The 22022-nt window shown below is 52.3% G+C and overlaps 6 protein-coding genes across 6 annotated transcripts; 5 read left to right on the plus strand and 1 right to left on the minus strand.

The window, feature by feature from the left end:
* Positions 1 to 1361: 1361 nt before the first annotated feature.
* On the plus strand, positions 1362 to 2468 carry PG998_001681 (tat pathway signal sequence; the record flags this gene model as incomplete). Its single annotated transcript, XM_066868499.1, has 3 exons — positions 1362 to 1505; positions 1577 to 1871; positions 1933 to 2468. The coding sequence occupies 3 exons, from the start codon at positions 1362 to 1364 to the stop codon at positions 2466 to 2468; spliced, it is 975 nt and encodes a 324-aa protein (XP_066736914.1).
* A 1568-nt stretch (positions 2469 to 4036) lies between these two features.
* Positions 4037 to 5125, minus strand: PG998_001682 (lactate 2-monooxygenase; the record flags this gene model as incomplete). The annotated part of the gene is made up of 1 exon (XM_066868500.1): positions 4037 to 5125. The coding sequence occupies one exon, from the start codon at positions 5123 to 5125 to the stop codon at positions 4037 to 4039; it is 1089 nt and encodes a 362-aa protein (XP_066736915.1).
* A 998-nt stretch (positions 5126 to 6123) lies between these two features.
* PG998_001683 (uncharacterized protein) lies at positions 6124 to 6912 on the plus strand (the record flags this gene model as incomplete). Its single annotated transcript, XM_066868501.1, has 1 exon — positions 6124 to 6912. The coding sequence occupies one exon, from the start codon at positions 6124 to 6126 to the stop codon at positions 6910 to 6912; it is 789 nt and encodes a 262-aa protein (XP_066736916.1).
* Positions 6913 to 7729: 817 nt separating this feature from the next.
* Positions 7730 to 8352, plus strand: PG998_001684 (FAD-linked sulfhydryl oxidase ERV2; the record flags this gene model as incomplete). Its single annotated transcript, XM_066868502.1, has 3 exons — positions 7730 to 7806; positions 7886 to 8263; positions 8337 to 8352. The coding sequence occupies 3 exons, from the start codon at positions 7730 to 7732 to the stop codon at positions 8350 to 8352; spliced, it is 471 nt and encodes a 156-aa protein (XP_066736917.1).
* A 598-nt stretch (positions 8353 to 8950) lies between these two features.
* Positions 8951 to 10028, plus strand: PG998_001685 (uncharacterized protein; the record flags this gene model as incomplete). The annotated part of the gene is made up of 6 exons (XM_066868503.1): positions 8951 to 8984; positions 9070 to 9115; positions 9172 to 9186; positions 9240 to 9274; positions 9353 to 9593; positions 9686 to 10028. 6 exons carry the CDS (start codon positions 8951 to 8953, stop codon positions 10026 to 10028), a joined length of 714 nt encoding a protein of 237 aa, XP_066736918.1.
* A 4826-nt stretch (positions 10029 to 14854) lies between these two features.
* On the plus strand, positions 14855 to 16568 carry PG998_001686 (PHO85 cyclin-6; the record flags this gene model as incomplete). The annotated part of the gene is made up of 3 exons (XM_066868504.1): positions 14855 to 16171; positions 16234 to 16331; positions 16418 to 16568. 3 exons carry the CDS (start codon positions 14855 to 14857, stop codon positions 16566 to 16568), a joined length of 1566 nt encoding a protein of 521 aa, XP_066736919.1.
* Positions 16569 to 22022: the final 5454 nt, after the last annotated feature.

Raw genomic sequence — 22022 nt, forward strand, 5'->3', positions numbered from 1 at the left:
ACATGCTTCGCCTTCTGCCATCTCACCAGACAGAAACCTGAAGGGGCTGGATTGAAGCCCGCCAAGTCAGCCAGGAGGTGTCAACCATGCTAGGCTGCATTGTTTAGCCTACTTTTTCACTCTTGGGCCTTCTGCCGGCCGCCAAGCACCGTCCCTCTCGACATGAGCCCTTAACAGAAAAGACGTTATACTTGGCGATGCTGGGCCCAACTATGTACCAACGTCGCCGCCTTGATGGGTCTGCTCACCATCGCTGCTCCAGACCGTTTCTTGGCCCGGGCGGAGATGGCATGTCTCCTCTCCGGCTGGTTGTTGAATTCCCGGCTAGTGACGACCTGCTTCACCTCGCCCTGTTCTCTTTGTCTCTCTCCCGCTCTCCCCCTCTCTCCATTTCGTCTGTGTGTGTGTGTGTGTGTGTTTTGGCTCGGAATCCCCGTTTGCCGTTGTTTGTCTATTCTCGGGAAACACGAAATAAGCAGTAGTTCTGGCTTAGCCTCAAGTTCCTCTGCCAATCCTTCGACAGAGCAACCTAGACTGTTTCCCAAGCCTCGTTTCCGCCGTCTTGACAATGCTATGTTCGTCTAAGGATTATACGTTCAGCATCAAACAAGGTGTTCCTTTACCGCTTATGGTATATTGAGGATGCCCAGCCTTGGCCAAGTAGGCGCGGTCAAAAGAAGGGGCCAATCCCATCCTCGCCGGCCAACTCCTGGCTGAGAAGGAGTTGGCTCATGATGCTTCAAATGCATCTCAACCTCACTTGGCGTCCGTATACGGATAAGGTTGAGTATGTCCAGCCCAGGGGAGCCACTTCTTTGCCTGCTTCCCTCAAGCCAGGCTGTTTCGGCCTTTGCCGGGCCCTTTCTGCTTGCAGTCTGGGGTAGTCTCTGGATCCATCGCCCTGGCTGTGATTCGTGGCCTAGTCCCAACGTCGGAACCAAACATCGAGGAATGCCACTCTGGACCCTGGTTCAGGCCAGGTTCTTCGGTACACGATGCCTAGGTTTCAGGACGGTTCACTGACGGTGACCCCTGCCGGTTCGCATCTCACCAATCATCCCAAGTACTGTACTCTTGTATCTTTGTTCGAGTAATGATGTGCTGCCAAGATCGGTGCTATCGAATACATATATGTTAGATTACGTCTCGAAGGATCATGGTTCTTATTTCCTAATCGTGGAGCGCATTCTGGGTCTGGTAATTCATCTCTCGTTCTCATTCTCATTCTTATAATTCACACTCGCTCCGTGAGCTCGAGTATTTCCTTTAGTATCATTATCTATCGCCCAACCAACACCCTTTCGACATACGACATTTCATCCTCAAACCCTTCCCTCTTAATTCTCTCGATCCTTCTCGCAATGGCTTCCAGACTTTCCACGTTCGCCTTGATGGCTATGGCTGCCTCTCCCGTGTTCGGTTTCTGCGGATCACGCACACATCTTCATACCCGTGCCGAGGGAGGCGCTGTTGAGGTTGGCAAGTTTGGTTACTTTGGCGAAACTGTAAGTCGTCTCCAAGAGGACGGGACATGAGCCCCCCTCGGCTTCAACACAGAACTAAACTCGGGACATAGGGACCTTTCAAGTGGGCCACATTAGACGCCGCCAACTCCGCTTGTGCCATGGGCAAGCAGCAGTCCCCCATCAGCATGGTCGACGGTCAATTCAACATCATCTCAACTGCCGAAGTCGGGCTCGAGATCCCCGACGCACCCGAAGGCATAGAGTTCGAAAACCTTGGCACGACTATCGAGGGTGTTATGGAAGGCTCCGGTGCCAAGATCAACGTGGGAGGAACCGAGTTTGAGATGAAGCAATTCCATTTCCACCAGCCCAGTGAGCACTTGGACAACGGTACTAGCATGCCGAGTAAGCTCCCCTTCCCACTCTGGCCAACCACCAGCCACAGGATACTGACCCTGGCCTATAGTGGAGATGCACATGGTCTTCCAGAGTGCCGCCAAGGAGGTCTCTGTCGTTGGTGTGTACATTGACATCGACACTGGCGCCAGCTCTGCCGCCCTTCAGGCTCGCCACAAGGCCATGGCCAACAAGCGATTTGCTGCCGGCATGAAGATAATGCCCTCCGCCGCAACCAACGCCACCGCCGCCGCGTCTACCATGTTGGAGACTCTCTTTTCCTCCATCGAGGAGATCAAGGCACCCGGCACCAAGACCAAGAGCAAGCCCCTCGTCATGTCCGAGCTTGTCGATACCATCAAGGCTGGCAACTTTCAGGCATACTCGGGATCTCTGACTACACCCCCTTGCACCGAGGGCGTCAACTGGATGGTCGCTACGCAGAAGCTGAAGATCTCGACGGCCAGCTACGAGAAGGTCCGCAATGTCGTCAAGTTCAACTCGCGCTTTGCTCAGAACACCCTCGGACAGGCCAACATGCTCTCGATGGGTGCCGAGACGGTGTCCTCTGTCTCGAAACCCGTTACAAACGCCACAGCCCATTAAGCACGGAGGCCGTTGATGACGAAGCTAGACGATATCATGGGAGAAAGGTTTCTTGTTATGTTTTTATATACCACGCATTAATACTTGCCGGTTGATGTGGTAATGTGCGCTTCATGTAGACATGTTCGCACTTGCATATACACATACACAGCTGAAGACTAGATGAATAAAGCTCATGCGCCACCAAAAAGCCAGTGTTGTGATCCTGTTGGATCAGATAGCTGCATGAGTAGTACATTTTGTCTTTTAATGCATGCCCAACCTCCTGCAGCTGTGTTGCACCAACCACAGCCACCCATACTCCCGAGGAATAAGCTGCATGTGTAGCCGCATCTTAGTCATCATCTGAAACATCTCCGAACCAGTTTCATACGTAGGCGCCAACGGCTACGTTCCCTCAGCCTTCCAAGCCTTTGCCCAGAAACTGCATAAAGAACTTCTGGAGCTACCGGTTTAAGATAGCTGCGTATCCAGCGCCTAGCCAAAATTAAGTGCGTGTGTTTTATTAACCCCGGCTGCTGCTACCCAAGATGAATAGCCGGTGTTCAGAGGTAATCATGACGATCAAGCCCCCTCGTTACTCCCCTTGGAGACGCAAGTAGGGGTATTGCTACATGTATACTGAAATCCGATCAGTCACCCGACTTCTCCGTCCGGATGTCATAGGTCCCGTCACTCGCCGATAGGTTTCCAGCACGGCAAGAAGAAACCACGAGCCTGTCTATTTATAAACTCGTGGGACAGGCCAGGCAGTTCCCTGACAGGAACGCTACTGTCTGGTCCTGTACCTTGTTCCTTTTACCATAGCTGTGACGCTGTGTTGGAAACAGCCTTGGCTGCACCCGACACCAGGTTCGTTGCGAACTCTAGATGTAGCACTTTACCGGAAACAATGAATCTAATTGCCCTACGCAATGGGCGACCCGGAATAGCTCAAAATCTAGCTTTCTAATTGAGAATATAAGTAATAGAGGTTCTTATAGATGAACGTCAGGGAACTCTTAATATAAAAGGGAAATAAGATAATCCTATAAGCTATTTTTATAACAGTATATAATTCTTTAATAAATATAAATCGATTAAATAAGATAATTATAATAATAAGATTAATATTATAAAGAATAAAATATATATAAATATTCTATAATATATATAATAGCTATTTATATTTATTATATAATAACTCATATTCATTAAAAGTGTTTCTAATTCTAAAAAGATATAACGTAAGGAAACAAGGGCGCTGAGATTATAATTTTCCACAAATTTCCGTCTCGGAGAAGGAGTGCTATAGAAACACAGCATGAATAGATGAATAGACACATCACGGAGAATAAGACATCACTTATACAATCGATGTCACTTAGACAAATCCAGACTCAATATCTTCTAATAAGTTTTAGTTAGATAATTATCTTTCTATACATTATTTAAGATCCACTTCTTAGATATATTTATATATAGTTCATAACAAGGCGTAAAATACATGATCATTCCTCTGTAGCTGACATCAGAGTTAACTAGTCCCGTCCACCCACGAATCCACAAACGCCCGTCTATGACGGTTTCTAGGACTCGAACAACGTGCGCATCTGCTCATCGCCGTAGCCGGCGCTCAGCGCGAGCATGAGCGTGTACCGCGCCTTCTGGGGGTTCAGGAACCCGGCGCCGTAGCCGACCTGCCGGGAGCCTACGTAGCCGTCCATGGTGCGGCGCGAGAAGACCACGGCCGTACCATGCTCCGTGATCAACCGCGCCAGGGCCTGCTGGCCGGGTGCGGTCCAGCTGCCGGCGCCCATGCCCGTGCACACGAGGCCCCGGGCGCCGCCGGCCACGGCGGCGGCGGCCAGCTTGGGGTCGAGGCCCTGGTAGCCGTACAGGATGTCGACCTGGGGCAGCAGCTCCGCGGCGGTTTCGGTGACGTTGAAGTAGGGCTTCCCGACGGGCAACGCGGGGCTGAAGTAGAAGATGGGCTTGATGTTGAGCAGGTAACCCAGGAACCCTTGCTCGTAAGACTTGAAGGTATCGGGCGCGTTGGCCTGCGTCTTGGTCGTATAGTAGGCGCTCGCGATACGGTCGTTGAGCACGACCATGACGCCCCGCCCGCGGGCCGCGGGCGAAGCGGCGACGGTCACAGCCTCGAGCAGGTTGATGGGGCCGTCAGCGCTGATGGCGGTAGCGGGGCGCATGGCGCCTACGACGACGACGGGCTTCTCGGTGCGGAGGGTGACGTCAAGGAAGAAGGCGGTCTCCTCCAAGGTGTCGGTCCCGTGGGTGACGACGACACCTTGGCACTCCGGCTTGTCCAGCTCCTGCTGGACCAGCCTCGTCAAGTTCAACAGGATCGCGGGCGTGATCTCCGAGGAGCCGACGTTTGCGAACTGGACGCCGGTCGGGTTGGAGACGTTCCAGAGCTGGGGGACGGCCTTGATCAAAATGTCCACGCCCAATGCGCCGGTCTGGTAGCCAGTCGTCTGGTCGCTCGAACCTGCGCTGCCTGCAATGGTACCCCCAGTAGCGAATATGGTGATGTTAGGATGGCTAGCGTTGAACTGGGCGACGTCACGAGTCAACAACAGCGAGTTGGGAGGAGGAGATATGGGGGAAGCAAGCGCCAGGCTGGCCCCAAGGGACAAGAGAAGCTTGACAGACACCATTTTGCTCGGGGAGGTCCTCGACTGTGGCTCAGGTAACTTGGGAAGGGTTTGGCGAGTTGCTCGTCCTGTCATTTTCAGGGGCGCAGCATTACCTTATATAGTAGGCAGTGTGTATGGCCAGCTGAGAAAAGAACAAGACGTCTTCAAACGGGCTCGGTGAGTCCCACCCGATAGCGCAAGGATTGCTTCTGCTTCATTCTTGACAATTCGATATGTGGTAAAGGCGAGAGGCCTTATCTGATATCCCGCGGCCCTGGCCATGCTATCTCTGGTGAGAAGCACCCATAGGACAGCAGGGACTCTGCCAGATCTCCAAGCGAAGCGGAGTCAGCCGGGGCGGGGCTGGGTATCGCAGAGTGGGTAGCCCGACCGGACGGTTCTCCGAAGCTAACGGTTCCTTATCTCACTCCCCGCCTGGTAGACTTCTGGTAGACGTCTTCGGTGCTGTTGGGATCAACTTGATAGCCAGAGCCCAAGGAGCATTCGAGGTGGGCATGATTACGTACATAGCCTACTTCCCTTCGTCTTACTTCCTTCCCCACGCCCCCATCGTCCCCTCCCCCCGCATACCTCCCGTTGAATCACTTACATGAGCTGGGAGCATGTGGTGACAAAGATGCCGGACTAAGCCACTGGGCCATGCGGAGTAGCCCTATTCGACTGTTACGACTACCCATTGTGTCCATGGTCGAGGGTCGAAACGGGACGGACCTGAGTGGACAACGCATGTTAATAGCATGGCGTGACACATGTGCGCAAACTGTTACCCAATAGCCCATGCATTTACTTCTTGGCTGCCTGGTAGCACGAGACTGCTATTGGGGGATATGGCGGCAGTGTCTCGGTACACTGTTGGTGGCATAAAACATGCTCGGCTTCCGCTCTGCTAAATAGAAACACACGGGGTGAAAGGGCTGCACCTAACGAACGCAAGCAGTCAACATCCTGAATAAACCGCACCTGCCCCTGCGCAAGCACACTGCTCACTAGACCCCAACATGGACAACTTTGCTACATACCCAAGCCTGCGAAACAAGACGGTGCTCATTACTGGTGGTGCCGAGGGTATTGGTGCAGCTGCAGTCGAACTGTTTTGCAGACAGGGCTCCAATGTCATCTTCTTCGACTGCTCGGAGAGCTCAGCGGCGAAATTGCTGGAACACATCAAACGTATCCCAGGTGCATCACACCCAAGTTTCACCCACTGCGACGTGACCGACCTGGACCAGCTCAAGAGATGTGCCGACGCGACCCTGGCCAAACAGGGCACGGTCGACGTGCTCGTAAACAATGCCGCGTCCGCCGGTGCCGGCGCCCGGGTGCCGACTGCGGACGTCACTCCCGAGTCCTTTGACCAGGACATCAACGTCAATCTGCGCCATCAGTTCTTCCTGACCCAGTACATCGCGCCCTCGATGAAGAAGCAGGGCTCGGGCAGCATCATCAACATGGGATCCATCACTTGGCGCATCCCCGCCACCGACGTCCCCGTCTACACGACCGCGAAAGCAGCCATCATGGGAATGACGAGGATGCACAGCAGAGAGTTTGGGGAGTTCGGCATCCGGGTGAACTCAATTATGCCGGGGTCTATCGCGACGCGGCGACAGATTGACGAGGTGCTCACGAAGGAGTACGAGGACTATACGCTGAAGGCCCAATGCCTGAAACGGGTCTTGGTGCCGGCGGAGGTGGCCAGGCTGATACTATTCCTAGCTGCGGATGATTCCAGTGCCATCACCGGAGGCAGCCATGTTGCCGATGGCGGATGGGTCGGTGATACCTGAAAGATACGTGTTGAGGTCCTCTCCGTCATCGTACCATCACCATATCTATCTCGCATGTATCTGGCTGGCTTAGGCTTTGGATACGATGGGAAGATGGTCACTTCGACCGGGGCTAGTGAGCAAGTATGCAATTGAATAAATAACAAACACGAACGACTTTGATATCCGCCAGGAGGGCTGCCAAAGGGGGCCTCAGCCGAGGTGCGCATGCGCATGCCGAAGAGCTGAGGGCGGTGGCATTTAAACTGCCTTTTCCGTCCAAGGCCCTCGGAGGCTACAGGCTGTGTCGGTAGCGCCTTGAGCAGCAATTGCCCCATCATCAGCAGAGATCGGCCGACCCATAGGCCAGGGCACCTATTTTAGGGGGTACGAGGAAGTCTAGCCGAGACCCTGAATGTTGACTTTTAAGGCTGGGTGGGTGGCCTGCCTAGTATTGGATTTGGATGTTTGTATCAATCCCGTATCGTATTACTGGCCACCTCGGACGATTGATTGAACCCCACGACTGTTTCACCATGATGCCTCCAGCTCAATAAACTTTGGTTCTTTTGCTCCTTTCTCCGCGAAACTAGCTTTCAACGTACTTAATCTCTTCTCTCCATGCCTTTTCTCATTCACCTCGCACCTTGAACCCTCGCCGCAGAACAACAATACACCATGGCACGCCATATCTCCATGATCGTCATGTTGGCGGTCGCTGCATTTCTCGGTCTATCCTTTATGATGTCCTCGCGAGTCCGGCCGGCTAGTGTGCCACAAGTCTTCACCCCGCCACCCGCCGGAGGAAAGGCAGAGGCAGCTCTGGCCGAGTTCGAAGATGGCAGACATTGATATGTCAGCCAGTTTTCTTTCCGGCGGCGCCATTGCGCCGAAGCTCGAGAATGCAACAATCAAGTAGGTTGCAATCTGCCGCCCGGTTCTTCTGACAGTGGCCACCCACACCCATTTCTAACGCTTCATCCTTTGCTTACAGGGCGGAACTTGGCCGTGCTTCGTGGAAGCTGCTGCACACGATGATGGCGCGATTCCCGGAGAAGCCGACCGAAGACGACAAGATGGCCCTCAAGACGTATATGCAGCTGTTCGCGCGCCTCTACCCCTGCGGCGACTGCGCGCGACACTTCCAGGGGCTCCTGAAGAAGTACCCGCCGCAGGTCAGTTCGCGCAACAACGCCGCCGGTTGGGCGTGCTCCATGCACAACCTGGTCAACGAGCGGCTCCACAAGCCGCAGTTCAACTGCAACAACATCGGCGACTTCTACGACTGCGGCTGCGGCGACGAGGACAAGAACAAGGATAAAGATGGGAAGAAGAAGGAAGGCGCCACCGAACTGAAGCTGCAGAAGGACTCGTGAGTCGCGCCCATTCATGCCGCACAGTCATTCTTTTTTCTTCTTTTCTTGCCGAGACTGACACATTCGCAGACCCAAGGCGGCTTGAGTCTGATACAATAGACGTAACCAGGAGGGTGGACACCACTAGAGCATGGCGAACGGCGTTACATCTGCGGATATCTGATATTTACCAAGAGGACCTCATCTACTGTGTAGCATCTTATTCGCTACTGCATGCACATATTGAATATTGCACTGCCAATCCAAAACACTCTTGAACGTTCCGGGGCATGTGACCGCTTCAGCCATTGTAGACCCTGCTCTCAGGGACGATTTTGAGCGACAACCTCCACGTGTGTCAATTCTGTGACAGCAAGAATAAGAATATCCAAGTCGCATGCGAAGGTAACGACGGTAACGGCTGTAATGACTGCGCTGCATTAGTGCACACATAGGCAGTTGTGCACGGGCCATGGGCTGGCAGGGCTGCAGTGTCATAATTGGTGAGCTAACGCGTCTGGAGCTGCCTGAGCTCAACGACCTCAAGCTTCCAGGTGGGCGAGGCAGGCTATCCGTTTCCCGCTCTTCCACCACCAGAACCACCCGACACATCCCAACCACATCGACCCACGGCGGTTTCGACGACGGAAGCGATTCTATTGAGCGGCATTTCTGGAAAAGAACGTCACTGCACACCAATCAAGATGGAGTTCGGAAACACAGGCGCCCTGAACGAAGGTACGATGACCACATCTCATCATAGGGCTTGTTCAGCCTCGTGCAAGGGAAACCACAGAATTGCTGATACAGGCCCGTGCAACAGACGGCATCCACGTCGATATGGATAGACTAAAGAAGGGAGAGGTCAAGTAAGCTGAGCCCCGTCCTCTAGACGCTGCAATCGTCATGCTAATGTCCTATCTAGCCTCGGAACTTCCATGTGAGTCCTGGCAGCTGCAAACAGGCCGGCAATACAAACTGACGAGAACGTAGCATGGCGGTCACATTCAAGGACGGTGTTATCCTGGGTAAGCATCCTGTTCCGACTGCCGCATGACGACTGGCAATCTTTCCTGGCTTCGATACTGATTGTATTTCCTATCTAGGTGCCGACTCCAGAACCACGACCGGAGCGTACATTGCGAACCGAGTGACAGACAAGCTTACCAGAGTCGCCGATACCATCTGGTGCTGCCGATCCGGCTCCGCGGCTGATACACAAGCTGTGGCCGATATTGTCCAGTACCAGCTGGGCATGTTCCACATGCGCAATGGCAAGCCCCCGACTACTCAGACTGCAGCAGCCATCTTCCAGGAGATCTGCTACTCCAACAAGGACCGACTGAGGTGAGTGCTCTGTTCTCTCCATACATATCGACAGAGGACGAGGGACAACGGACCGCAATATCTTAGCAGCGCTAACAGGACGACCCAAACAGTGCTGGACTGATCATCGCTGGATGGGACGAGCGACACGGCGGCCAGGTCTACTCCATCCCCTTGGGTGGCTCATTACACAAGCAGTCTTATGCTATCGGCGGTTCCGGTTCAACATACATCTACGGTTACTGCGATGCGAACTGGAGGGAGGGCATGGAAGAGGCGGACGCGGTTCAGTTCGTCAAGGGTGCGCTTTCCGAGGCCATCAAGTGGGACGGCAGTTCCGGTGGTGTCATTCGCATGGTGGTGCTCACCAAGGAGGGAGCCGACCGGCACTTGTATCTCCCCCGACGAGAAGTACGAGGTCCGACACCAATAAGGGATGCAACCCCCAAATTATGAGGCTCGACTATGGGACAAATATGGCTGACGAGAGATGTCAACGTGTATAATATCTATCATGACAGCTTGTGCGACGATGGAGGTGTTTCTTGATGCCCCTCGCCGCACATCTATGGAGATGACGAAACACAAATAGAATCGAGTCGATCCGAGAGACAGATAAGTATTGCTCCCAACCACTATTTGTGCTTCCTACTGCATGGCCGAAGTGAAAAATGTCCACCCATGCGCATTCTGGAAGGCATGTGGCAGCAACGAGATCGTATTGCGGGCTCATCGGGTTTTGCAAGGGCCAGGGTTTCGAGACACATGGAACAAGCGGTGAGGGTCTTTGATAAAGGGAGCTACGAGAACCTTGCCTATACTCACAAGATAGTGCTGATTTTTTTCGTTTCAACGTCTTCCGGGCGTGGGATGCCAGGAAGAGCAGCATTGAGTCTGCGAATCAAATCTGCTGGTAAGCACTCCGTCTTCTGTTCTACCAGGAAGCGATCCGTGCCGCTGTCGATATCTATGGGCTGCCTAGCGTTATGTATGACAAGTCTACTCCACGAGCTTAGTAGCCTCTGGTGTTTCCAGAATTTCGCGTAGTGACTGTATGGACAGTCCTGGGGGCTACGCCTACTACATGTGTTGGCAAAATGACGTTTTGTTGTTTGCTTAGGAATGGACGGAAAAGAGGAGGTGGAAATCCAATTCCACTGTGCAGCCCTGCGATGACGAAGCTCAGGGTTTCGAGATAGGATAGTGGCCAGATGAGCCGGCATAGTGGGCTGGGCCTCGGAACGGGATCGCATGGGATGCATGCCAATCTTATTATGTACATGCACACAATGCGCAGGTGTTTCCGGTCGACTTTACTTTATTTTAGTCTCTATCTGGCCTTGCTATATCGGTTTCCTACTGACATGGCTCCTGTGCGACTGCCACCGCTTGCTATGAAACTAGGCAGTTCAGGCGACCGACACATTATGTTGCTGGCAGGCACCTGGCCGGCAAGGCCAGGAACCATCAAGAGCTACACAGGCCGACTCGTGGGAGAAGGATGGGCACTCATTGGTCAGTATCGGAGACCAGAAAGGCGCTCGGGCCGGGAGCCAGCGATTCAAGTACATAGGCTTGTGGCTTATCGGTCTTTACTCATCAGCCATTACCTTAATTTTTCATTGCTGATTTGTAGCGGCTTGCAGTCAGAAGTGTGGTGGTCTGTCTCAGACCGCATAACGGACAAGGCGTGTTGCAAAGATGCATGTCGTGTATCGATGAGAGCGCGTGGGATGGAGTTGGCATGAGGGGTCGCAGAGTGGGACGTGGCGGCAAATGGGGGTACGGGTGCACAGGGAGGAGACAAGGCATTATGGGCACTGCCGCTTTACTTTACTTGCGTACCTCTCTACTCTGTGCCTCGTCTTGGCCAGCGAAGTGAGGAGTACAGCACATGCAGAGACAGAATTCAGGTGAGCGACAGCCAGTTACCTAGGGACTAGGGGTCTGGCGGTGGAGGCGTTGCTGGATACTGACAGGCTAGCAGGTCCCGTGTGCGTGGGATGGTGGAACCCGCAATCTTTGAGGCCATTCCCAATCCGATTTGGTGGCATCCCCCAAGTGCAGGGTACATGGCAAGGGGGATCCTGCCTGGCTGGTCGACCCCTGTGGCGGCCTTTCCGCGATGGTCTGAGATGGGCTTCCATGGATGATGGATTGGGCGCCCGGCAAACCGTTAGCTTTAAGGGTGGTTTTCTTCTTTCGATATGGGAAAATGACGAGTGTGAAAGGAGTCGAGTGGCGCTTTCGAACAGCGTCCAGTAACAACGGCACACCTCTCGTCCCGGCCTCTTGATTGACCCGGCGGACGGGCGTGTCAGTCGCATTGGAGGACAGTCTGCAACGGGGGACCCTCCATCGATGTTTTCAATGTCCAATGTGGCACTCGCCCGGCCATCCATCCATCAATATCCTTCTTTGTCAGGCCGGCAAGATGGGGCTGGCCATGGCAGTTCAGAAGCCGTTCGAGTGGCTGCTGCGCTTAGATAGGTAAATTAAACATGCCATCCATGGGCACCGGCACCGTCGCAGGTTGAAGACTTTGCCTATCTACCGTATGGCACAGCCGCACAAGCCGCACACCTATCCTGGACCCATGCGCAGGACCGAGTGCGGGATCATCTGTGTAAACAAACATCAATATCTTCCAAGGTTGCTGGGTAGTTACCTGGAGTAGAAACAAGCAATGAAGTAATGTCTCAATGGCGCGAGTCGGCTGCCAGGGAATATCGATAGCAATATCGAACGTGATCCAGGTTCGTGCAAGGTCTATTCTGCCTAGCCTTGTAACCGTAACATCGATTCGTTCGTCGTCGTAGAAGTAGAAGTCTGGCAGTCTGGACTAGTTGCCTGATGGCTCCCAACCTAGTTTACATACACGAACGCCCCGACATCGTAGCGAGGCCTACGTACGGCATGGCATAGTGGCACAGGCCCTGCCTGCACTGGCTTCGTTCGGGTCCGTGATGCTATATCGGCGGGTAGCCTCATCGGCCATCGGTCATCGGCTGTCCATCTTTCTTCATCCATGGTTCTGACGGCCGAACAATGGGGATGGGACTGGGACTGGCGCAGCGCAAGCGCATAGACACGCAGTCCTCCGCCGGCAATGGTCTGGTTCATCAGGATACGTAAGATCTATCTACTGGATGTATCTCTCCTGTCTCTTGCAGCACACGCATTTGCTTTCAATCGTCTCTCATTCGGCGGGCGAGCTAAATCCCACGTGCTTGTGGTAACTAACAAGGTTGACTGACCCGCCCAGGCAGCTAGGCACTTGGGCATTTGGGCACTTGAGCGGGAGGAAGTCTAATAGCCTCTTCGATTGTCCTCTTCTATGTCACTTTGGGTACTTTACGGAGAAGGACGAGGACGAGGACGAGGAGGGGAGGCAGGAGGGAGGACGAGTTTGGCCTATGATTGATCAGTACGGCAGCATACAACACCCCCTTCTCCCGTCTGAACTTCCGGTTTGTTCCATGGCCTCAGGCGCGCAACACACCGCATCTCAATATGTGTGTGTATGTATTCTACGCCGGCATGAAATGGAAGGATTACCACGCCATCTGTTTTGCCGGGGGGTTTCATGTGTTTTCATGTTGTCTATTTAAATCCTCAGGCTTCGAGAGGCGACTTCGGGTACCTGTCCCAGGGTGCCTTGTTGGCTTGCTTGTCTTCTTCCATTTATTGATCCTTCCAATACATACATACATACATACTCCCACTACTAGGTAATCTCTTTCCCTCGCTCACCTCTTCTGCCGGAAACCCACCGATCGCTCCGCCATTCGCCCTCTTTGTTGTTGCTTGTCGCATCACGGCCCGCAGGGATTTATGTCATAACGAGTGGCATCGGAGCGCATCGCACATCGCTTGGTGGAGGATTGATTTGCCCTGACGTACATCCACCACCCTGATTCAAACAACCTTCGTCGCCACCGCCAGGCGACGCTACATGTACTTGCGCTACGCGCTACCTGATAAACCAAGCAAGCATCTACGACTAGCATCACCCTCCTTTTTGGCCTGCCCTGCTTGGTCTTTTTGTCCTGTCTTCCTGTCTCGTCTTGCTCTTGCGCTTCGCCGCCTGCCGCCCTCCCTCTCTCTCTCTCTCTCTCTCTTTCGCCATCTCCACCACCATCGAAATTCGGGGTCCCCATCAGTCCAAATCTGATCCACCATCACACTCACCCCTACCCAAAACTTCCAATCAATCACAGGTCCCGTATTCATCTTTCTCTGCAACAAAAAAGGGCTCGGCCACCTCCTCCCAAGAACGCCCAACGTTGCCCCTCGAAATCGAATCTTGGCCTCGTTCCATCCGTCATCCGGCGCGAAAACCGTCTCCCAACCTCAACCTACCCTCCATACGTTTATTTTTCGACCTGCGAAACGCCTCTTCTTTCTCGTGTTGCGATTCCTTCCGGTCGCATCGTCGAAACCAAAACTCGGTCCATCCCATCCCCAGCCAAACTCCAAACTGTATTAAACGAGACCACTCAGTTCAGCGGCTTGATTGTGGCTTGAGTATGACGACTGCGCTTTGAAGCCCACCACCAACCACTCCAACACGCAGCAGGTAAGCTCACCTTCTTATTTGCTTGCGTCCAATGAGCACTTTTCTTCCCTTTCGTCGTAACCTATTTTTCGCACCCTTTATCTTTCGTCAGCGCTGTCGTCCTGCAATCCTTTCCCGCTTCCCGTCCCTCTTCGCTTCGGCATTACTCTTGCTCCAGACGGTGGGATACCGCAGAGATATGTGAGAATTGAAACACGTGCATTCGCATAACACATGTGGAAGTGTGGTGCCAATAGAACCGGGTGGCGATCGTCGATGCCCAACGACCAGGCTGCCACTGTCATTCCCTCTTGTCCTCAATCTTCCTTCAGCCCGTGTGTGCGATGCTACTGTTCGCCGTAAGGTGCGTCATGTGCGTGACTACTGTAAAACCAGCGAGTCGACCAGTCGACGACTATGCCATGCCACCCAACATCGGTGTTGCGTTGGGCGTTGGAGCTTTGCAGCGTGATTGATTTGTCGCAGTGTCTGACGGCTACTTCCTTCCTGCGTTCAAGCCTCTTTCTCTATTTTGCTTCCTGTTTTTTTTCTTTTTCTGATTCCAACAATTTACTATTCTCCTCAACTGGACGCGTTGTGAAGACAACGGACGAACCAACTGACCGGGTCCCCTGTCTTACAGAAACGCAATACTTTTTCCGAGAACAGCCTCGACAACCTCTTTTTGAGTCTCTAATCCACCACACTTGAGTATATCAAAGATATGGCGGCTGTAATCGGTGACTACGCTGCGGATCATTCTCGGTTCCATAACATGATGGCATCCGGCTTGCAGCACGATCACTCCGTTTCTCGCGAATCTTCTTACAGATCAGAATCAAGAAGCCGCCCTAGGGAAGCCGCGCCTTCCCTTTCAACTCGCCCCTCCACATCTCCCAAATACAAGGCGTCTACAATACCGAGCGCCACCCCTTCGAAACGAACTTGGGACGCACCAGCATCTACTACCGCCACCGAAACAGATAGCTTGCCCGCGCAAGAAGCAGTTTCCTCAAGCGGAGGCGCATCGCGATTTCCTTCTCCACCCGATTCATCCTCATCGGCTGGCCAGAGGCCGCAACATGGGAGCGATAACTCGGTCGCATCCATGGCATCCCAACCACAGACTGCTGTATCTTCCACTACTTCGAGGTCGTCTTCACATCAGCAGCAACCTTCTCCCGAATCCGATACCAACCCATCGTCAGCTGGGCCTCGGGCCACGCCATATAATGCCTCTTCCTCGCAAGGCCATACCATCGTCGTGCGGGACTTGGCCCATATACGAGAGCTCGCCCAGGCAGAAATGATGAACGGCGGCAACGGACCTGGAATACTCCAAGACCCCCCGCTGCAAGCCATGAACTACGAAATCAGCGGTATGCCCATCGGCGATATCATCGAAATGGTGGCTGCGCTTCTCACGAAAATTACAACCACCAACGACCTTCAGCACGACGCGTTGCACAGAAATGCCGCGCACCAGCAGACAGCTGCCAATCATAACAACGATGGCGCAACCATGAGCCCTCTAAGCAGCTCAGTGCTTGCCTTCCATGGCAAGAATGTGCCGGCCATCACGATCTTGAGTTATTTGAGCAGAATCCACAAGTACTGCCCGACAACGTATGAGGTTTTCCTGAGCTTGCTAGTCTACTTCGATCGTATGACTGAGCGAGTGAACAACCTGGTTATGGAAGCCGAGCAGAGCCGGCGTAAATCGGCGGCGCAAAACAACACCGATCCTAAGACGGTGCGGCCCGAATCAGGCGCCGACACAGAGATGAAGGATGCTGAGGACGGGCAAATTGACGAGACCGACTCTGATCTGGCCGATGATGACGATGCCGACGACGAGAAAGGAGAAGCCAGCATAAAATCACAACGGGCTTTATCCGCGACGACATCCGCATCCGTCTCCTCGCCTGCAACATACTTTGTCGTGGATAGCTTCAATATCCATCGACTGATTATTGCCGGAGTAACCTGTGCCAGTAAATTCTTCTCGGACGTTTTCTACACCAACTCGAGATACGCAAAGGTACGACTAATTTGCCTCTGGTTTCTGTGAATCATTGATTGGATGCTAACATTTCGTATTAGGTTGGCGGTCTGCCCCTTGCTGAGTTGAACCACCTGGAGCTTCAATTCCTGCTTCTCAATGACTTCCGTCTCGCTGTGCCGGTTGAGGACCTGGAAGCGTATGCCACGATGCTGGTTGAATTTTATGCTCGAGAAGTCGTAGCACAAAGCCCATGAAACCGACTAGCACACTACATTTGCCCAGCCTCGGTTGGCGCATTGCTTTAATCCAGACTCTGAAGCTTGAAACATGCTCAGAGCCGTTGGCAAAATCCTCTGCCAACAGAATTCCAACACTATTACACGGTTCGGCTCTGGCAGGTCGCTTTTATGACGCCTCCGCCCCCCGGTCTTGATAACAGATTCTCCGACGCCGATATGGTCGTACGAGAAACGAGATGACTACTAGAAGATTGGAAAATATCTTCGATATAGGGGCAGGCCGAGGTTCTGCTCCTTGGGAGCTTGGGTGTACTGTGCGCAATAATGGTGACATGATTAGAGTCACCATTTTGACCAATATTAATGATACCCGGATAGAATTTCTTCGGGGCGGATGAGACGGCTACAGAATTGGTAATATCGCCGCGAGAAGGAGGTGGGGACAGGAAACTGCCGCTCGAGTCTCGCGGGTTCTAATCACATAACGTCGCCGAAATTACCGAACGCGTCCCTCGATGGAAGCATGCGCCTGGCGTGTGGGCGGGCTTTGAATTGTATGTGGGGATTTGTGTGTCGGAGCCTCGCTTGTAGCAGCTTTTGGGAGTGGCGTTGAGGGGGTGGTCTTCAGCGGCGGCTAACATTTATACGTTATATGGTGGTTATCATGGCATGTCGTGCTACTGCGACTACATATATCTGGCCCTTTTTTTTCTGTGGTACAAGACGGGCCATTAGGCTGCGATTCATAGATTGGAACATATCTCTCCTTCTCTGCCTTCGAACTTTGACATCCCTTGCATACCTCCGTAGAGTCTCGTGGTTTTCCGCCTCCAATCTCCTTGGCTTCCGCCTCTTTCCCCACAACATACATACATACCTAGTCAGATAAACTCTGCCCGGATCACAGCCTTGTTTGGGCCCCTTTTCTCCCAGCTTTCGTCAAGTCGAATACGTGTCTTCAAAACAATCACCGCGTCGCCCTTTGCTTCTCTCCATACACCTTCCACATCCACGTAACCGGAACTTCCTTCACGGTCTCTCAAAATTGACATTGTTGGTTTCAATGTTGTCTGTTTCAAAAGCATTATGCAAATTGTATGTCTCCTATTGCTCTTTCCTCTTTAACACGCTTCCTGGGGCTCCGGGGACACTATTATACAACCGTGCAACGCTACATAGAGGCTCGTATCCTGCGTGACGAGGCTCGCGGGCCAGGCTGGAGGGCTGCGTCTCTGGTGCCGGTCATTTTCTTTGCTGGAAAAGATGATTTGATGTACTGGTCTTGGGGCGTCCTTGATCAGACGAGATCAAAAACTGCCACAGAACGTACCATCAAAACCACGGCATGGGCTACAGCTTGCCAAACCCGAAGGTTATTATTCTTATTTGAGGTAGTCAAGGAGTAGCCCGAGGCTCCCAGTGCTGGTGATATCTTCTCAGGTGCAAAAGAAGCTAGCCACAGGGATAACACATGAATAATCACAGCCAGCCCTTCTTTGTAACACCCCTAGCCTAATGCCAGGACTGATCTTGGGTCACGGGGCGGTTTGAGGCTCGAGGTGACTTCTGCTCTTGATAACACCTTCGATGTTACTAAAGACTAGTTACAGTCGTTTCGAGACCTACGTTGTATTTTAGAGCACATCGTCTGTGCAAGTCCTCTATTTAAATGATAACTTAACATCTATATCTAATAATAAGCATTAAGTAACAGTATTTTATAATAATAAATAATATTAGTTTAAAGTGGATATCAAAGCTAGTTTAATATATTTCTTATTAATTAACTCTTATTCTATTAATGTTTATTATAATTATTAAATTTTAGCATATCCCTTTTACCACCTAAAATGCGTGGCACCATAATCAATACTTCCGATTCTCAGAGTTGTGGCAGTGGGTTTAGCAACAATCCCTTTGTACACCACGAGACAGGAGAAGAGGTCCCCTATGCTTGTTCGCAGAACACCCATGTTGCGACATACTCGCATCCAGAAGGCCAACTGGTCGGCGCTATCCGTGTGAAAAAGGACTCCAGTATCCCGTAGTCTCGGGTCACTGCAACGCTTACGAGCGCGGGCAGAAAGAGGGGTTGGGTTCTCCTGTCCATGACGATACCGGTGAGTCGTTGGTAGAACGGCGGGCAGATACTTATCTTGTTCATCGTGAGTGACGGCCACAGATTTGAGGTGTGTTTCTAGAAGCCACGGGCCGAATGCACGCAGTAGACGGACGGGAGAAAGCCAGCCGGCCAACAATTGACCGATAGTTCGGCTATCGGCTCCATATCAACCCGGGCCGTCTGGCAAGTACTTGTTGTCCGTAGAAGCCGACCGCTTAATTCCTCCTTTACACCAGCTATAACACCACACCATTGACCAATGCGAGTTCGCTATTGCAATCCTACTACAACTCCCTCGTGTCTCGAACTGGGTATCGTTTCATGATTTGTTGGTGCCGAAACCCGCCATCACCCGGCCACGCTGCATCCCGGCCAAGGACAAGACCGTTGCCGCAATACGTCTAGCGGCAAAGAGCCAAGTGAGTAGGCCCAGAATAATGAGGGCTACCATGGCACAGTGTCGACTGACTAGTGGGAAATAAATAGACGCATCCGGACCTGGGCCTGAAAATATGGTATCGGACTCCTCTAGGCTTTATCAATGGCCCTCGATGGCGCATTGGGGTCCACTAGTCCTACTACGTACGCCTGTCCGAGATTATACGGTTCCCCGTTGTCTTCCGGAAGGTGACAGCCCGCCCGTGGGACCGCTTCCCGTCCGATATTTGGCTGCTGCCGGATCCTTCATGTTCTCCGTTCGGCGATATCGTCCTGTTGTGGTTTAACGCCTCCTTCCTCATCGCTTGGGACTTTCACTTCCCCTCGGTTGCCAAGATGATGCTGTGGCGCGTCTGTAGCGTTTACGCAGCCGTCTTTATGATATATGGCTTCATTTACTACGTTATATGCTGGCTTCAGCGGAAGTGGGAAATGGAGAAGTTGAGTTACTCGGCCGCGGTGGGAGAAGGTTTCATACCGGAACCGCGAGCTACACTGACAGTTATAAAGCTCCAGCCATTGTGTCCGACGGAGCATGAACTTCATGTCGACATTGAGCAGCAGCTAGTGGCTAACCGACAATCCGGTGCATCATCACGGCTTCGGAGCCGAATTCAGTCGTTACTTCAGGCTATAATAAACATCTCTGCGGACGGAGACCCTCAGATGGCAGTTCCGCTACGGGTCATGATGCATGTAACTATTACCTGCATTATCTATATATAATGCCGGTTTTACCTATATATAGAAGATTTCCTCTCTTTAAGACTATAGCTAATAGGGTTTTATTATATAATAAATAAGCTTATATTATTTATATAAATAATATATATATCTAAGGTTTATTAAATAAAATCCTTACTAAAGGCCCTTTACTTACTGCCGGTGTAGTCACGGTTGTCTTCTTATAGGCCATGCTAAGAACGAATGCGTGGATAAAAGGAATGGCTGCGTAGACTACCGAGACGAGACAACACTAAACCCAATGTAAAAGCCCACCCGGCAGCTCTATACGACATATATCTTAGCTATTATTGAATAATTACAGAGCAATTAGCCTATCCATTGCCAGGGAATAGATGAGGGTTTGTGGCAAACGCCTCGTACTGAATTACCTTACTACTAAGATAGCTGACAGCTGGACGAATTCGTTGGTTACGTGGCATGTCCTCGTAACGTGGAATTATCATGATGTATGGCGAAGACATGCATAGCCTACTGATTTGTTACAAAATTGGCAAAGCAAACTCTGGTTATAAGATAGAAAACACATGATCCAATTCCTCATTTAGGAAAGAACAGCCACAAAGGAGAAACTGCATGAGCCAAGCCGGAGGCGTATGGAATCGGTCCGCTAGGCCGGGCCACTAAGATCTCGCCATGACAACGAGACGTCACTTTCATGACCACTCGATGGTATATTCAAATTCAACACGTTTTGTCCGCGTCGGGGCTACTGGACAGAAGGGCTCTATGTAATGGGGTTGGAGGGCAGTTCTCTGGACTCCCGAAATGGCACACGGTTGTTGATCCCTTACTCGGCTGATGGAATATAAGGCCCGAGGGTTGCCGTATCCGATCCAGTCACAGATCGACAAACACCACGACCACCGGTGCAGTAAACAGTGACATAGGCATAGGCAAGGCAAACCTCGCTGTCTCGTGTTCCCCCAAAGCCGCCTTAGGCGCCGAACCCCTGGTCACCCCGGCGTGGAATTCGGATGCCCACGTATGTATTTGTTTGCTGCTGCTGCCGCCGCCGCCCCCGTGCGGTGAGTCGGAGACGATCTTTTACCAAAGATACCGTGCAGCAACGTGTATCTGATCTATCTATACCCAGTTTTATGCCTGTCGCCGATAGCACATGTCACACGCCACCAATATGTCTGACCTGGTGCTAGAAGGAAAGCCAACGCAGGCTTACAGGTATAAAGCTACATTGCACGCACGTTTTGTCTTTAGCCTAATCAGTGGTGTCAAGTCTGTAGGGCGAAACACTTGCTTGTCGTCAAGTGCCAGTAGTATATGTGAGACTCTGTAGCGCAAACACGTAGGTATGATGGCGGAGCTATACCGGCGTATATGCGGTGCATGTGTCACGCCAGGGTTGATTCCACGAGGCACTAGTCTTCGGGGCGGCGCAATCAACCTCCCCGGGCAGAACCAAGAAGATGGCAATGGAGGAACGAACGGGAGGGGGAGAGAAGGGGCTTGGAGAATGAGAACAGGCCTCGAGACGGCCTCGGTCACGAGTATGCACGCGGCAATACAGAGCTGCTGTTCGGCTAACGGCTCGTGCTTCTCCTTCTCCCCCGTACATATATATGTATGCCCACGCAGTAGGCAATAGGCAGTAGGCAGTAGGCAGTAGGCAGTCAGACAGACCGCTGATTCCAAGTTACTGCAGGTGCGTGCAAATACGTACATAACCGAAAATAGATAGATACAGGGCTGCTCGCCAAATGGCACGTGCAGGGCATACAGTACATAAGTACGTGCGTCTTTGGTCTTTGAGGCGCCAGAGGCTGGTTACATCGAGTCGCTAGACCCTGGTCACGATAACGGGGATTCATTGGCTGCGGATCTCATCCGTAGCCCGGTTGGCCAAGCCGTGCGTGCCGCCGAGTGAGCAGCAATGGAGTTAAGAGAGAGAGAGAGAGAGAGAGAGAGAGGGAGGGCGAGAGGGCGGGAGAAGACGAAAAGAAAGAAGAAGAAAAAGAAGAAGAAGAAGCGTGTTTGTGCGATAAAATGCTGATCATCCGCGGCCCCCTTGCATTCGAACTCAATATGGAGCTACGGAAACCGGGGTGGCTCTGGCTCGCTGGGTGTTTGGCGTGCGCAGACGGCGGCTCTTTTCATTCCCAAAGCCAAAGATTGCTGCGGAAGAGAGAAGGAGCAAGCACAGAAGGGGAAATGAGCAAACGGACAACCGAAAAGCAAGTCGAGAAGAAGGAAAGCAAGCCCTGGAAGCCTGGGTGCTCCAAAAGACCAGATGCCCCTACATTTGGAGCCGAGACATGGTTGAGGTAATGGTCGACCCTCCCCCTGTCCACCTCTGATGGCACACGCTTGCGCATCATATCATCAA

The sequence above is a fragment of the Apiospora kogelbergensis genome, assembly GCF_038363985.1.
Source record: "Apiospora kogelbergensis strain CBS 113332 chromosome Unknown utg000001l_segment0_segment0, whole genome shotgun sequence".
Classification (NCBI taxonomy): Eukaryota; Fungi; Ascomycota; class Sordariomycetes; order Amphisphaeriales; family Apiosporaceae; genus Apiospora; species Apiospora kogelbergensis.